Source organism: Uranotaenia lowii, chromosome 2, assembly GCF_029784155.1.
Source record: "Uranotaenia lowii strain MFRU-FL chromosome 2, ASM2978415v1, whole genome shotgun sequence".
NCBI lineage: Eukaryota > Metazoa > Arthropoda > Insecta > Diptera > Culicidae > Uranotaenia > Uranotaenia lowii.
Genome location: NC_073692.1, coordinates 50,565,337 through 50,581,243, shown reverse-complemented (window position 1 = coordinate 50,581,243; position 15,907 = coordinate 50,565,337). Strand labels below are relative to the sequence as shown.

General features: G+C 41.5%; 1 protein-coding gene across 1 annotated transcript in view; it reads left to right on the top strand.

The window, feature by feature from the left end:
• The first annotated feature begins 1,381 nt into the window (after nt 1–1,381).
• LOC129745351 (ribonuclease Z, mitochondrial-like) overlaps nt 1,382–15,907 on the top strand; it is a 28,971-nt gene continuing 14,445 nt past the window's right edge. The window contains exons 1-3 of the mRNA XM_055738372.1: nt 1,382–2,072; nt 2,132–3,443; nt 3,509–4,122. Coding sequence (XP_055594347.1) covers nt 1,504–2,072; nt 2,132–3,443; nt 3,509–4,105 — 2,478 coding nt within the window. The 5' untranslated portion in view covers nt 1,382–1,503 and the 3' untranslated portion in view covers nt 4,106–4,122. The remainder of the gene's footprint in view (nt 2,073–2,131; nt 3,444–3,508; nt 4,123–15,907) is intronic.

The following is a 15,907-nucleotide window of genomic DNA, read 5'->3' as shown; positions in this document are numbered from 1 at the left end:
TTGTTTGGACGCACCTTTTTAATGCAGGTTACGGAGGACCACCTTGCCAGATCTCTTGTGATCTGAACCACATTCAACTGTTTTCCATTCTTTTTGGGCCGGATGAAAACCACCCAAGGACCAGTGAAAGTTGGGCTCTCTGTGTAGACTCGGAGTCGGGATGCTTTACTTTCAACTGAGGATGACTCAGAATTATCATCCATTGGAGAATGAAAAACATTAGAAGGACCCGCAACAATCGAATCCTCTAAATGCTCCTCATCCTCATAGATGCTATCTTCATCATCCTCAGTTGAGGGGATTAGCCCCCCGCCTTCGCTCATATTTCTTCACACGAACACGAATGTCCGACGTTAAAAATATGAACGAAGCAAACAATGGTCAAAATATAGGGAAAAAGATAGTTAAAGAAAAAGTGAAAAAGAATGAAAAAGAACTTACAATTTTTTCAAGCACTTCTTTATGAGCTATTTTTCTTGAGTGTATTTTCTTTGGTACACAACCACGTGTTCTCCGTTGATCGCAGCTGGCCCTGACGATGACGACGGCGATGATTTTTCCTCGGTTGTTTGATGATGGCTCGATTTACCGGGAGAGAATGACCAATCGAATCAGAGTTGTGCAATGTCTCCGGTTATCCGGTCACGGCCATTAATACCGGATCTATCGGACAACCACCCAAACAGTAATCAAACCCGGAATAATTGGGAGGAAACAATTTGTACTTCTCTGCTGATGGTCCTGGTGCTGATGGTGACGACAAGGCAGCCTGATGTTCCAGCCAGATGTGGGGATTGCGCACCAGCGCTGCCGGGGGAAACACAGCTTGTCACTTCTGTTGCTGAATTGATTCGGCAATTGACGACCGAATGATGCAGGATAACTGATAGTGGAAACTTCCAATTTTAACTGCACTTTTGCGTGTATAAAGCACCCGATTAGTATTGCGAAACAAAAATACATCCGCACTTGCCAAGCGACTGGGATGGAATGATTGATGTGATCTTTCGATGGAGACAATTGAATCCTAACCCTATTTAGACATGTAGGTGCCTCTGCTTGCATTTCTTTTCCCTTGAAACAGTCCATTCAAAGGCATTTTGAACTTTTCAAGCTGATGAATCTTGATCAAGCTACAAAGTAAAAGTTGCTCGCTGCTACCGGCTGTGCCTTGCTACCTGGGTGGTAGAAATACATACTTACCTACTATAAATGAGGGCAAAACTTGATTTTATGCTCGTTTTTATCCGGGATGGTGCAACACTCTTCCAATGATAAAAATGAACGGTATTAAAAAAGTAAACGGTAAATTTCATCAGTGCAGAAGACGGCTCACATCTTTGTTTTGTTTGTAAACAAACTTTTGTCACCAAAAAATTCCCAAAAACTCGTCTGCTCGCTCGCGTGCACGCATGCTGCTGCTTCCAGTTTTGATGACCCGGCATATCGTGTTCTGGTTGGATGATCTAATAACGTGAAATAGTGGTGAAAATTACGCCTTATATGCATAAATTACATTTTGTGGCAGCAATAGATGTAGCGACGAAGAGTGCACTTCGATTTTTCTCGGCAAAAGCTAAGAACCGCCCCAAAACGATGCCTCTCGATCCGAAGCACATTGCCGAAGCCCAGAAGCAGCGCCTGAAGCTGAAACAAAAAATCATTAAAACGGCGCCGGGTATTGTTAATCTGCAGATTGTTGGATCCGGAGCTCAGGGAGCACCGGCTTCGGTTTATCTGTTCTCGGATCAGACGCGTTACCTATTCAACTGCGGCGAGGGAACTCAACGGTTGGCCTACGAGCACAAAACCCGGCTGTCATGTTTGGAAAACATCTTCATGACCCGTACCAGTTGGGACCGCATTGGAGGGCTGCCCGGGATATGTTTGACCATGCAGGATGTCGGAGTGCCTAGCGTACGACTGCACGGGCCTCCCGGTTTGGAGGAACTGTTCCGAGCTATGCGTCGCTTCGTTATCCTCAAGGATATGAAAGTGGAAGCGGCCGAGTGTCGACCGGAAGACGTTTTTGAGGACCACGTTATGACTTTGCGTTATATTCCTATCAATAGGTAAATTAAAGTTTTTATTTAAATCTGTTGATGGTAATAAATGCTTTTATTATTTTAAGGGAACCGGAATCTCCAACTCAGTCCGATACCGAAGAAAAATCTGAAGAAGTTGCCGTGGATGATACTGATTACTACGCCCACGAGCGTAACAAAAAATCCGAACCGAAAGCCAAAGTGGACTTGTCGAGAGCCTCGAAGTCTGCCGGCGGCAAGAAACAAGATTGGACCAAACGCCACGAATCCTCCGTGATGGCGTACATTTGTAAGCTGAAGCTGCGCTTCGGACAGCTGCTGTTGGAAAAATGTGTGGACCAAGGCATTCCCCCGGGTCCGCTTTTGGGTCAGCTAAAGAATGGCAAAGATGTCACGCTGCCTGATGGAAAAGTTGTCAAGTCAAGCGAAGTACGAGGACCTGACGATCCGGGGCCCGTTTTTATATTTTTAGACATTCCTGATGTAGCTTATCTAGAAGATTTGGAATTGAAAAATGATCGGTTTGCTCCATATCAGAGTACGGCTACAGAAGACTCCGATCAGGCCATGTTTGTATTGCATTTTAGTCCATTAGCGATTATGCAGACTGATGGTTACAGAAAGTTTATGGATAGGTTCTCACCCAGCACTAGACATATAGCGCTAAATGAAATCAATAGTTTTTCTGGGTATATTGCGTCCCATAGGATTCAACACCATTTGAACCAGTTGGATAGTCAAATTTTTCCCCTTCTTAGCGAAAAAAATAACGAGTATGAAAAATCTATCAACGAACCATCAATTGCAGACTTGGTTAGGGTATCATCTCTAAGTTACCTACACATACGTCCCCGGAAGGGAATCGATAGAACACAGGAAGCTGTATTGAACCCTTCAGAATATCTCCAGGAACTGGAAGAGCTTCCCGATTTCAAAGCTGCTCTGGCCGAGCTTCATCAAACGATGAATAAGACTTCTTCACCAAATCAGCTGACCAGTCGGTCAGAGTGCTTTCCACGAGTGGTTTTTCTCGGGACAGGCTCATCGATTCCGAACAAAACCAGAAATGTGAGCGCCATCCTCGTTCATACCGGTCAAAACAGTTCGATTCTGCTGGACTGTGGCGAGGGAACAGCCGGACAGATTGTTCGATTTTACGGACGTGAACAGGCTGAAAAGGTGTTCCGATCGATTCGAGCAGTTTATATTTCCCATTTGCATGCCGACCATCACCTGGGTCTTTTCGGTTTGCTTCAAACCCGGAAGAAGTTGTTGGGCGCCAACTGTGATAAACTCCTGTTGCTCGCACCGGAACAGATGTCCTACTGGTTGCGGTTGTACGACTGCCGTTTTGAATCGTTACATAAGGAGTACACCTTGGTGAAAAACGCGGATTTGGTAAGCTTGGATTGTATAAATCATTTTTTTTTATTTAACTTTTGACCATTTTTCTTTTTTTCCAGATCGAAGAACCTCTAAAAGACGAACGTACTTTGGATCTTGGACTTCGAGAGATCGAGACTTGCAGAGTGCGTCATTGCCCACATTCCTTCGGAGTATCGTTGAAAATGGTTTCGATACAAAAAGGAGAACCGGGTGAAGAGGTGAAAATAACGTACAGCGGAGATACCATGCCCTGTGAGGACCTCGTTGAGTTGGGCCGTGATTCAACCATTCTGATTCACGAAGCGACCATGGAAGATGAACTGGAAACGGAAGCCCGTTTCAAAATGCACAGTACCCTATCGCAAGCCATCGAACAGGGTCGGCGGATGAATGCTCGCTACACTCTGTTGACGCATTTCAGCCAACGGTACGCCAAGATACCGCGTATCGAATCAAACTTAGAGCGCAATCTAGGGATTGCCTTCGACAACATGGAAGTGACGTTGGACGATTTGCCTCAGCTGTGTTTGTTCTATCCGACGCTGAAGGCCATGTTCATCAGCCATTTCGAGGAAATGGAACAGAAAGCTATCAAACGGGGGAACAAAAAGATGCGACTTGAAAACGGTGCTGAAGCAGCGACCAGCAAGGAGTCTTCACCCGTTATTAGCTAGTGCTTATACCGAAAAAGGTAGGCTTTTATGAAATAATAACATTTGTTTTCTTTTTTTATAAACGATAGTGTTCAAGTTAAAAAGTGTCCTAAAATTGTTAAAATAATTTATTGGATGACACATCCTTTTTTCAGTTTACTTCCACAAAGTTCCTTCGTCTCATGGAAATCCGTGGAACAATATGGTGATAAAGTTAAAAAAAAAGGGTTACTACTTCTTCTGAAAAGGCTATTATCAATGCAGTTCTTCTATTTCTTCGTTTTAGGTTATTTTGGCCATAGAATGAAACCCTTTAACACCACTTTTCATTAACCCAATACCTTTTTTTGGAGAAAGGGAATCTCACAACTTTATGTTTCTCCTTTTAAACATAAATTTTATTATTTTCTATTTTATTTATTTTTTTACACTTGTTTTATTTATGATTATTTTTGTAAAACAATTACCTAGGTACATTAAAATGCTTTAAGATTTCTGGTTTATCAACTGTTGCAGCCACTGTTTCGCTGCTTCGGTGTTGAGCATCTCTTGCAGTTCCGGGTTCTTCAGTTGAGCCAAGAACACCTTCAACAGCTCCATCAAATCAGTCTCCTGTTGATCTTCGGTGTTAGGCTTCGGTTCTGCAATAGCGGCTGTTGCATCCACAGGTTCTTCACTCGTGGTCAACAGTTTCTCGGCCAATCGATTAGCAACCTCGACATCACCGACTTTAGTAAGCAGCGCCACCAGAACGTTGACAATGTTGGCATCGATCTTGGTGTCCACTGAGGCGTTTAGGTTCACTCCCACGGTTATGATGTCCCCAACGGTGTTGCCGCTAATGGTTATCGGATTACTTTGGGTTCTTCCAACGAAAGCGACGGCAATGAGGAGCACACTGGTTAATACTGCTGTGGTCTTCATTTTGCTGGTTAGAGTGCTCAGGTACCAGTGTTTCGTTAAAGTTTTTAGGACAAACTGATTACTCCCCTCTTAGGTTGACGAATATTTAAAGGGAATGGTGATACCTTTCCAATTCAAATCTTAAACAGGGAATGCCAATTGCTTATCAGTGGAATAGGCAAATTTGGTTGGGAAGAAAGATCCAATTATGCATCTTGATTGCCCGTTCAATTGGTAATTTTAGGAAACTGATAAGCTGACTCTTCTTTTCAGAAGACTACTTAAATAGTTGTCACTCTGATGATAACGTGTTGTCATCCATCGATCTAATTACGATTCACGGTCTTGAGAAAAACAAAAAATCATTGTCATTAGTCATTGGTGGACTTCTAAGATTCCCACTTCTTTATTGGTAAAATATCGTTTTGAGAGATTTTTATGTTCAATTTAACAACCGAAATTTAATTTAAAAAAAAAACCATTGCAGCATCAGGTAACACGTGGTAACATTGAAGCCACATCGTGAATTATGTTATGGTTAATTGAAACACCATCACAAGCGGAACAATATTATGTAAACGATAATGGGAACAAATATAACATTTCCTGGTTGGGGTAAATATCTTCCGGCCCTGACATTTTTTTCACTTAAGCCTCTGTTTCGTGATACACCTTAAACGCGCGAGCGAGACCATGGCGTTTGTCCGAATCAATTTGGCCGTTTATGCAGTGACATGGTTTGAATTGGGACATGTGTATTATTGGTCGGTACGTGCCGAACGTAATTCTCTATACGAGGATCAAATTACTGCATATCAAGCACAAATGATTTTTCGCATAATTAAATTCATGGTATAATAGCCTTGGAGTTTTTTTCCTAGCTTATAGAAAACTGTTCTATTGACTACTTCTTTCTACAATCAGGGTTGTGTCCGTATATGTAGGTAGCTTCATTGACATTTTTCAAATTTATATTGATGTTTGTTAAAGTTGTGCATTGATAAAAGAACTCCGTTTTTCTTTGATAACCGGTTGTACGTACGCCTCGAGTCTAGCCAGATCCCCGGAAAATGGTGTTTATCTCTGCTCAAAATTTTAAGCAAACTCCTCAAAATTTGTTGTTTAAAAATTTCCTTCGAGTAAGCGTTACCCAGACTGGGCCGCTGATTCAGAGGATCGTAAATCGGTGAGCGGTTTCACGTTCAAGGTCTTCGGTTCAACGGTTTCTTGGTCCAGTAAGAAGCAGACGACGGTGGCGATGTCTTCAAGTGAAGCAGAATATGTAGCCCTAAGCGCAGCAGCAGCAGAATCCATCTGGTTGTCCGGGCTCCTCGAAGACATGAAGGTAAAGGATTTCAAGATGCCGGTCACCATTTACGAGGACAACCGAGGTTGTATCGGTATGGCCAAAAATCTCGAAACGAAGCGAACCAAGCACATCGACGTGAAGCACCATTTTATACGAGACCATGTTGCAGAAGGACGATTGCAGATCGAAGCCATTGGAACACAAGACCAGTTGGCCGACTTGTTCACCAAAGCTTTGGAAGCAACCCGTTTTCAAGAGCTGCGATCCATGCTAGGACTAACGGATTGAGAGGGGGTGAAATCAAAGCAATCAAGATATCAAACAACCGTTAGTTGTCAGTGAAAACTTTTCACTTTTACTTTAGTTACAAACCACACTTCGTAGAATAAAGACCCTTCAAACCATCCTGAGTCCCTCATTATTTAAGAGGTTATGGTTGACATCCAAGTCCCTGATGCAGATGAAGCCCTAGTTGCTAAAGACGTTGTAACGGCGTCTGATGAAGAAGAAGAGTCAGATGAACCTGATTTTCACGAACTGACTGATGAAGATGGACTTTCCGACGAGACTGACGATACCGGAGCGCTCCCTTCGCAATTAGAACAGCTCGAGGCCGGAGGCCAAGCGTTGCTGAGGCGCAGCGAACGGGAGCGCAAGCTCCCCGGTAAGTTACTCGACTTCTTTACTGGGTTTAGTGCAAATTCTGTCGCCTCGAACATTACAGACGTTCCGGAAACCTTCAAAGATGTCGCGACCAGAGACGACCGTGAGGAATGGCTGCGTGCTGTGGAGGACGAACTGAAATCCATGGATGCCAACCGTGTGTGGAGGCTCGAAACTTGTCCATCGCATGTGAAACCACTGAGGTCAAAGTGGGTCTTCCGAATGAAAGAGAACGAGAACGGCCAAGCAGTACGATACAAGGCACGCCTCGTGGTAAAAGGGTACCTGCAACGCCCCGGAGTGGACTACGAAGAGACGTATGCGCCGGTGGCCAAGCTCACGACGATTCGAACGGTTTTGGCGGTTGGAGTGCGCTACAGGTTCAAATTCCACCAAATGGACGTTAAAACGGCGTTCCTGCATGGAAATCTGCGTGAGGACATCTACATGGCTGTACCAGATGGTGTTGTGGCTCCACGAAACATGGTTTGCAAACTCCAAAAATCGTTGTACGGGCTGAAGCAATCACCACGCTGCTGGAATGAAAAATTCAACGGACAACTACTGAAGCTGGGATTCGTTAGATCACGCCACGACTATTGCCTATACGTGAGGTACAAGAAAGAAGATGAGCTGTACATTATTTTGTATGTCGACGACCTGCTGATTGCCGGAAGGAAGTTGGTGTCAATCCAAAAACTCAAGAAAGAGTTATCAGCAATGTTCGAAATGACTGACTGCGGTGAAGCTTGCCATTTTCTCGGAATAAAGTTAACCTACGACCAAAATGCAGGATGTCTGTCGCTATCACAGGAAGCTCAGGTAAGGAAGTTATTGGAGCGATTTGGTATGGCCGACTGCAATGCTTGCAAATTACCCATGGAGAAAGGACTACAACTGAGCCGCGAAGGTCCAACCACGAAGGAACCGTATCGAGAGCTGTTAGGCAGCATTATGTATACCATGCTATGTGTACGACCGGACATCTGCTTTCCGGTAGGATACATGGGACGTTTCCAGCAGAATCCTACGGAGAGCCATTGGCAGGCCCTGAAGCGAATCGTCCGATATTTACGAGGAACGCCCCAACTTTCTCTGAAATATCAACGTGACGAAAACTCGGAAGCTCTGATTGGATTTGCGGACGCAGACTGGGCCGCTGATTCAGAGGATCGTAAATCGGTGAGCGGTTTCACGTTCAAGGTCTTCGGTTCAACGGTTTCTTGGTCCAGTAAGAAGCAGACGACGGTGGCGATGTCTTCAAGTGAAGCAGAATATGTAGCCCTAAGCGCAGCAGCAGCAGAATCCATCTGGTTGTCCGGGCTCCTCGAAGACATGAAGGTAAAGGATTTCAAGATGCCGGTCACCATTTACGAGGACAACCGAGGTTGTATCGGTATGGCCAAAAATCTCGAAACGAAGCGAACCAAGCACATCGACGTGAAGCACCATTTTATACGAGACCATGTTGCAGAAGGACGATTGCAGATCGAAGCCATTGGAACACAAGACCAGTTGGCCGACTTGTTCACCAAAGCTTTGGAAGCAACCCGTTTTCAAGAGCTGCGATCCATGCTAGGACTAACGGATTGAGAGGGGGTGAAATCAAAGCAATCAAGATATCAAACAACCGTTAGTTGTCAGTGAAAACTTTTCACTTTTACTTTAGTTACAAACCACACTTCGTAGAATAAAGACCCTTCAAACCATTCTGTGTCCCTCATTATTCAAGAGTTGGGTTGATTTTTTTGTGCGTCTTGTATTTTTGATTTGCAATTTCCCGCCAAGCTTTCCTCAACTTTCAGTAAATCGTCTCCACGGGCGAGGAGTTAAACCTTCATCCAGGTATTTATTTTCCACTTTATTATTATATCCTGACGCGGTGAAAATGCCCATATAAGTAAAGCAGACGACAATCCACGAGCGAACCAGGTTGAGGCAAACATTTTTCTGCCAGCTTTCCCACGAATTATGATCTTAAGGTTGGTTCATAATGGAAACTTGTAAATCATCTATTTGAATATCTGAATGGAAATTAAGAAAGCATCTTTGACTTCTGAAGATCATGAATCCATAATTCGCAACTTCTTATTTTATAGACATGAAAGACTTGTATTAAAACCACCCTAATGTTTACGTCAGCTGTAAAGCATCGTTCGCAGGTGTTAAATCTTCAATTATATTAAAATCGCGCTCGTCTCCATCGCTTGTCGGTGTTGTTGTCGCTGTCGCTGAAAGCTTCGTCGTAGCCGTCGTCGGAATCCTTAAAGTGTGACTTCAGATGTATGGCTTAGTCATAAGGTAGGATTCCCCGGGTTTTCTTCATTTCATTCGGTGGAAGACTCACCAATCAAAGACAGACGTATCAACGGAAACACGTCATCAGGCGGTTTGGTCGTCCTGTTTTGGAAGGTTAGTAAACATGCTACTGGCCGTCTAGTTTGGTCGTGCCGGTTTTCGTGTGGTCTTCATTTGTTTGACTTTATTTCCTGCCCTACTAGGTTCAGTTTTCGCACTGGGGCTTTCCTAGACTGGCGATTGGGGCATTCACCATGAGTATTAAGGAGTAATTCGCCCGATTGAGCACATTTATGTTGAAATAGACAGATACCATGTGTCGAAAGTCCTCCAAATTTTAGTAGTTATTGATATTCAAATTTCGGAATGATTGTAGAACAAGTTCAAATGAAAATAGATGGAAATTTTTTTTTTAAATCTTTACTCAACTTATACGGAACTTTGAAAGTACGCTTGAAATTATGAACGGAACTTTGAGCTGCTTTAGACCACCAGGATATTCTACTCCAAAGTACCCTCCCGGGTGCATTAAGAAGAAAAACCAGGATGCTGTTGCCGTGATGGGGATGATGATGGGGATGTTTCCATTTCCTCCGCGGGTCACGCGCACGTGTACCGAATATAAAAATGCCGTATCTGGTTACCTATCATCGGAAGGAAGGTCGTCGTTGGCTTCCGCTTACTGCTGCTTGCACAACGGGTGGTCCACGGTTATTGGCCATATCCCTGCTTATACCGGGGGAAAGAGATTTATGCCCCCATAACTAACTAACCAACGAATGGTATTCGATGTGGAATGGACATATCCAATGTGTTTCAACGCGCGTTGTTGACGAGGTGGAAAATTTCAGCGTGCCTGTCGTCTGCCCGTATGTATGTAGGTATTTGTGGAACGTGCCTGTCTGGGGAGTTCGGAGGACTACTAGCTACGGCTTCGGGGTCAGCATGCGGTTAATAATTGATGGCGGGAACATTGTTTTCACTCCAAGCAATTGATCAGGATGTAGGTGCGTGAAATGGAAAATTTGTTGATAACGAATGGGAAATCAGGTGTATGGATTTTTGACAACTTATTTGGTTGAAACATTGATATCCTGTTGGTATATGATCAATGAACGAATTTATATCATGCACAGTAGAGGGCATTTTTAAGTTTTATGTAATACCTACCAGTTTTAATTTGTACACCTTTCGGTCGCAGCAGGCTTTTCGTTCACTGTTTGAATTGTTATGTATGTTGTAAGTCCGATTATAAAAAAAAATCAACTTTATTAAAGTAAGAGACTCAACTGGAATGAGTGCACAAAATCAAAAATATCCTACGAGCATTTTGAGTAAAAAACGGCTCTGGGGTAGCCTTGAATGTTACTTAATTACCTAACTAAAATCCTTCCATTCTGCAAAAAGAGCATTTACATACTAAATTAGTTGGAACATTCCCACAAAAAATCCAATATTTTCTCAATTTCCCTTTAAGCTTGTATAGTGGTCCTTCTATCTATATTTATGAATGAGGGAGGGCCTTCTTACTTCGTAGGAACAATTCCCTGTCCATCAACTTCTCAACGTCATTCTGTTCAGTAGTTTCGGAGTCCATGCGTAACATGCAAACATAACAAGCCTTTCATATATTAGACGAAACTGCGAAAATATACCAAACCAGCTGACGAAAGTGTCGAACATGTGTTGGACAAAATTGTTGGTGGCTCCAGAGAGTACAATCTGAAGTTGCCATAATTTTCGCCGCAAAGCAGTTGTTTGCAGTAGCATTTTAAGCAGAATCAATCTGAAGAAAAGGTTGATGCATGCCTTTTTTTTTAATTCCAAACATTGCAATTTATCAAGTGGAGATACCTATAACGTCTTCACTATAATTTATATTTTGTTATATTTTCTCAAACAAACATTCTTTGTAATACATTTTTTAGAATTGTTGTTAGATTAGCCTTTATTTTTTGCTATGGCACCATTTAACTTTTTCGGTTTTTTTTAAATTCAATATGGTATATAACGTTATTTTGAATCCGCGTCTTGGAGATGGAGATGGAGAGAGATTTTCAATTCAGAAAGGCCTATCGGCCGAGAGAGTGTCGCGCTCGCAATTATCGGCTACACATCTCCCCCATACACAAAAATACCAACAACAACAAAACAGAAACAAAATGTTTTGGACGCAAAATTTCCCACCGAGATTATGCTCACATACCTATGCATGTTTGATTTTTTTCTTCTTCAAACCATTCTTGTGAGTGACTTTACATCTTCTTTTGTGCTTATTTCTGTCAATAATATTTTTAATCTACGATTTCCTAAATTCAGGAAGAATATTCAAGCGTTCCGCTTCTCATTTCTAACGGTTCCCTTACCTATCGATAGACAGCCCAGTATCAGACTATCAACCCAAGTATCAAGAATAACTCACTTCGACTAGCCCGCAGGTGATGGTAAAAGGAATGGCTTTTTATAAATCGAACCGTTATCGATGAATCTGGAGCTTGGGTAGCAACATGCTATCTTTTAGTTCGATCTTATGTCTTATGATTTTTATGAACTCTCGTTTAAGTAGGGTTTTGAATTACATTTTTTTTTATTCTCTCGATCGTTCTCAGTTGAATAATCTACAAGAACTGGAACGAATCGAACCTTCTTCCACCTCTCGTTCCAACGCTTGTTTTGTGAGGGACTTTCACATATGGATGGTATATCCAACTACACCTGTGAATCGTGTCTAAAATTAGATACTGCGTCATAAACCATTGAAAGCTTAAGCGTGCTTAAGCCTTGGATGGAGCTTCCATCGTAGTCAAACTTCAGTCGGAACTCCCATCACGACTGGAAACTCAAACTTTTGATTGGAACTCCCATCGCAATCAAACTTCAGTCGGAAAACCCATCTCAACTGGGAACTCAAGCTTTTGATTGCAACTTTCACCGCAAGCAAACTTCAGTCGGAACTCTCATCACGACTGGAAAACTTGAGCTTTTGATTGTATTGTAACTTCCATCGCAATAAAACTTCAATTCGAAATCCCATCACGACTCAACCCAGCCAACATGAAATCGTAAAAGAAATCATCGTCGAACTCGTATATGGATGCAACTCAAATCGGAATCATAAATATGTACGCTTACCATTCGACTATATCGTATATTCATCGTAGAAGATACAATATCTCAATGAAATACGACTTAGTTACGATTTTTTTTTCAAGGAATTTAACAGCAAGCTGTCATTCTTCCCACACCCAATTAGTTACGATATGTTGGATGAAGTCGTATTTAGTTCCACCGATGTCAAATGAAATCTTATAACGATCACATAAGATTTCTTAAGACGCACATCATTGGTACACAAATTACTTTCGAATCGAAATCGTAAATGACTTCAAATAAGTTCGTAAAGAATACTACGTAAGCATATCGTCTTTCGTATCACTTTGTATGTTTACTAGAATGTCACATTAGTAGGCAAATTAACACCGTGTCTTTCCGATATAGCTACAAGTATAATTATAATCGTATAATCGGTCACTTTACCCACGATATAATGTATTTAATGCGATCGAATCAGATTCGTATTAACAGATACTTAGCGTTCGCCCACATCTCATCATGATATTAAAACTTCATCGTGTTAAGTGGATGTGCAATTTTGCGATCGTGCTTGCAATTTTGTATCAGCATTTGAATTTTGTGTGAATTGACGACTAAGGCAAATGGATAAAATAAAATAATTAAGGTAGGTTTTGGAAAAACAACGTTGGACAGAAACCTCACACATTTTCTTTTGTAAAATAACAGGTTTACTCTCCCCTACTAGGCTCAGATAAAAAAAACCCACCTGGCGATTGATGAGCAACCCAACCTAAAAAAAAGCTGAAAAGGTGTCGTGAATTGACGATATGGGTGGAATGAAACGCGCACTTTCCGGATAAATTCGTCATCCATAGCTCTCAAAAGTAATTTCTGCAAGTGGCCTCAAGAGAAAGCCGAAAGAAGGAGGCGTCAAAGATCCGGAGGGAGGGAAGGATGCGGTAACAGTTAGGAAAGTAGCGAGCCCGGTTGCGATACCTGCGAAAATATATTGGTTTAAAAAGTTGAAGATAATATAAGTGCAAGTTTTTTACTGTGCCTTATTGTGCAGTGCATTTCAAAGATTGTTATAATAAAAATCAGTTAACATCATCAATCAATTGCTACATGCTACATAAAGTGGTCCGCCAAATCGTTTAATGGTACAATTCGTACATGAGTACATCCCAACTCACATAAAGTATCGTCAAATAAAGTATCAAATGTCAAAATCCATCATATCGTACAAGCTTACAACACACATTATAAAAAATGTGACTAAAGTTGTCAATCGATGTTAAAATCTCTGGACATCATATAAGACTGCAACACATCTCTCATAAAGGGTGACATAAATCGACATTCCATCGTCAGATTGCTTCGAGTCATATAAGAGCACAAAACATCTCACAAAAAGGGTGACTTAAATCGCCAATTCATCGATAGATTGCTTCAAGTCGTACAAGAGTTCGGCACACCTCGCATAAAGAGTGACTAAGATCGCCAATTCATCGTCAGATTGCTTCAAGTCGTACAAGAGTTCGGCACACCTCGCATTGAGGGTGACTTAAATTGCCAATTTATCATCATATCGCTTCAAATCGTAAAAGGGTAAAACACACATCGCATAAAGTGTGGTTGGAACTGTCAATCCTCCATCATCGTAAATACGCATGAATGGAATTCTTTAATGTAATGTACAAAATGACGCCAATGCGACATAAACTACCAAAGTATTTCTAACATCGTAAATGACATCACATATGATGTTGTCGTGTTGTTGATGTTCATGAATTGAACCTTCAGAACACTCCTCGTGTTAGTCCTCCCAATCCAACGTAAATTCGTCAAGTGAATCTTCAGAACACTTCTCATGTTGATCCTCTCGATCCAAGGTAAAATCGTGAAGTGAACCTTCAGAACACGTCTTTTGTTGGTCCTCCTGATCCAAGCTAAATTCGTGAAGTGAATCTTCAGAACACTCCTCATGTTGGTCTTCTCGATCCAACGAAAATTCGTGAAGTGAACCTTCAGATGCTCCTCATGTTGGTCCTCCTGATCCAAGCTAAATTCGTGAAGTGAATCTTCAGAACACTCCTCATGTTGGTCCTCCTGATCCAAGCTAAATTCGTGAAATGAACCTTCAGAACGCTCCTCATATTGGTCTTCCCGATCCAACGTAAATTCGTGAAGTGAACCTTCAGAACACTCCTCATGTTGGTTCTCTCGATCCAAGCTGAATTCGTGAAGCCAATCTTCAGAATACTCCTCATGTTGGTCCTCCTGATTCAAGCTCAATACGTGAAGTAAACCTTCAGAACACTCCTCAAGTTGGTCCTCTCGATCCAAGCTAAATTCGAAAAGTGAACCTTCAGAACATCCCTCGTGTTGGTCCCCTCGATCCAAGCTAAATTCGTGAAGTGAATCTTCAGATCACTCCTCATGTTGGTCTTCTCGATCCAACGTAAATCAGCCTTCGGCACACTTTTCAAATTGTTTGATGGTATTTTTCATTACGTAACTGGAAGTTCATTTACCACAAAGGCAAAGTTATATTATCTCTGTTGGATGCAGATCATTTTTTAGATGGGAAATAAAAATCACTTCTGATAGTGTCAACGAATGAAACTGGAGGAGAAATATTATTGTGCCATCTTTAAACATTACAACTTTTCGCGCCCAAAATTACATTTAATAACGAACAGTACGAAAACTGGCAACATTATGGTTCAATATAAAACGGTAAACCACGGTACCTCTGGGCGTTTTTCTTTTTGATGAGATTCATCAATCTCTATTTAAATTGTTCATAGATAGCAATTTTTTGAAAATGAAACGAAATTAAATAAAAAAGTCCACAAAAAGTCTCTAAACTTATGAAGGCAAATACTTCAAGTCTTTTAGAGCTATAAAATGTAAACATTTTATAGGTACACATAAATCTAATTGATTGCTTCAAAGATATCAACCTTTGGGTATCTTTTTCGATTTTTTAAACTATTCAATGTTTTTTTTGCACTGAGTTTTATCACGAATGTTTGTCATGACATCAATACCTAGTTTTTTTCTACTCTCAGATTAACATCCTTCCCTGTTATTGAGAAATGTGAGCAATTCGTGTAAATAAGTTAAATAAAATAAATTCCAATCAACATTTGTCTCTGGAGCCACCTTCATTTTTTATATTATGAACTTAGCGAGCTCTCGTCCAGGCTGAGCCGTGCGACAAAGTTGAGAAAGTTGAGGCACAAGTATGTGTCAACAAATCAAAAATCTGTACCGACATTTGTGATCGGGATCATGACCCCAGAGCACAGTAGTCCAAAAGAACAAAAAGTGGAACATTTTTCCTAGCGTCTTAGTCTTTCGTTTTAGCTCTTAAAATCTTCAGAACATTTGCTCCTTTAAACATGCTTCATGACTAGTAAGTCAAATATAAATGAAGGAGCAAATGTTCTAATAATTTTAGAGCCAAAATGAAAGACAAATACACTTGGAAAAAAGTTCCATTTTTTGCCCTTTCGGATCACTGTGAGAGACCGGAGATAAAAATCAATTACCGAGAGTGTGAAAACAGG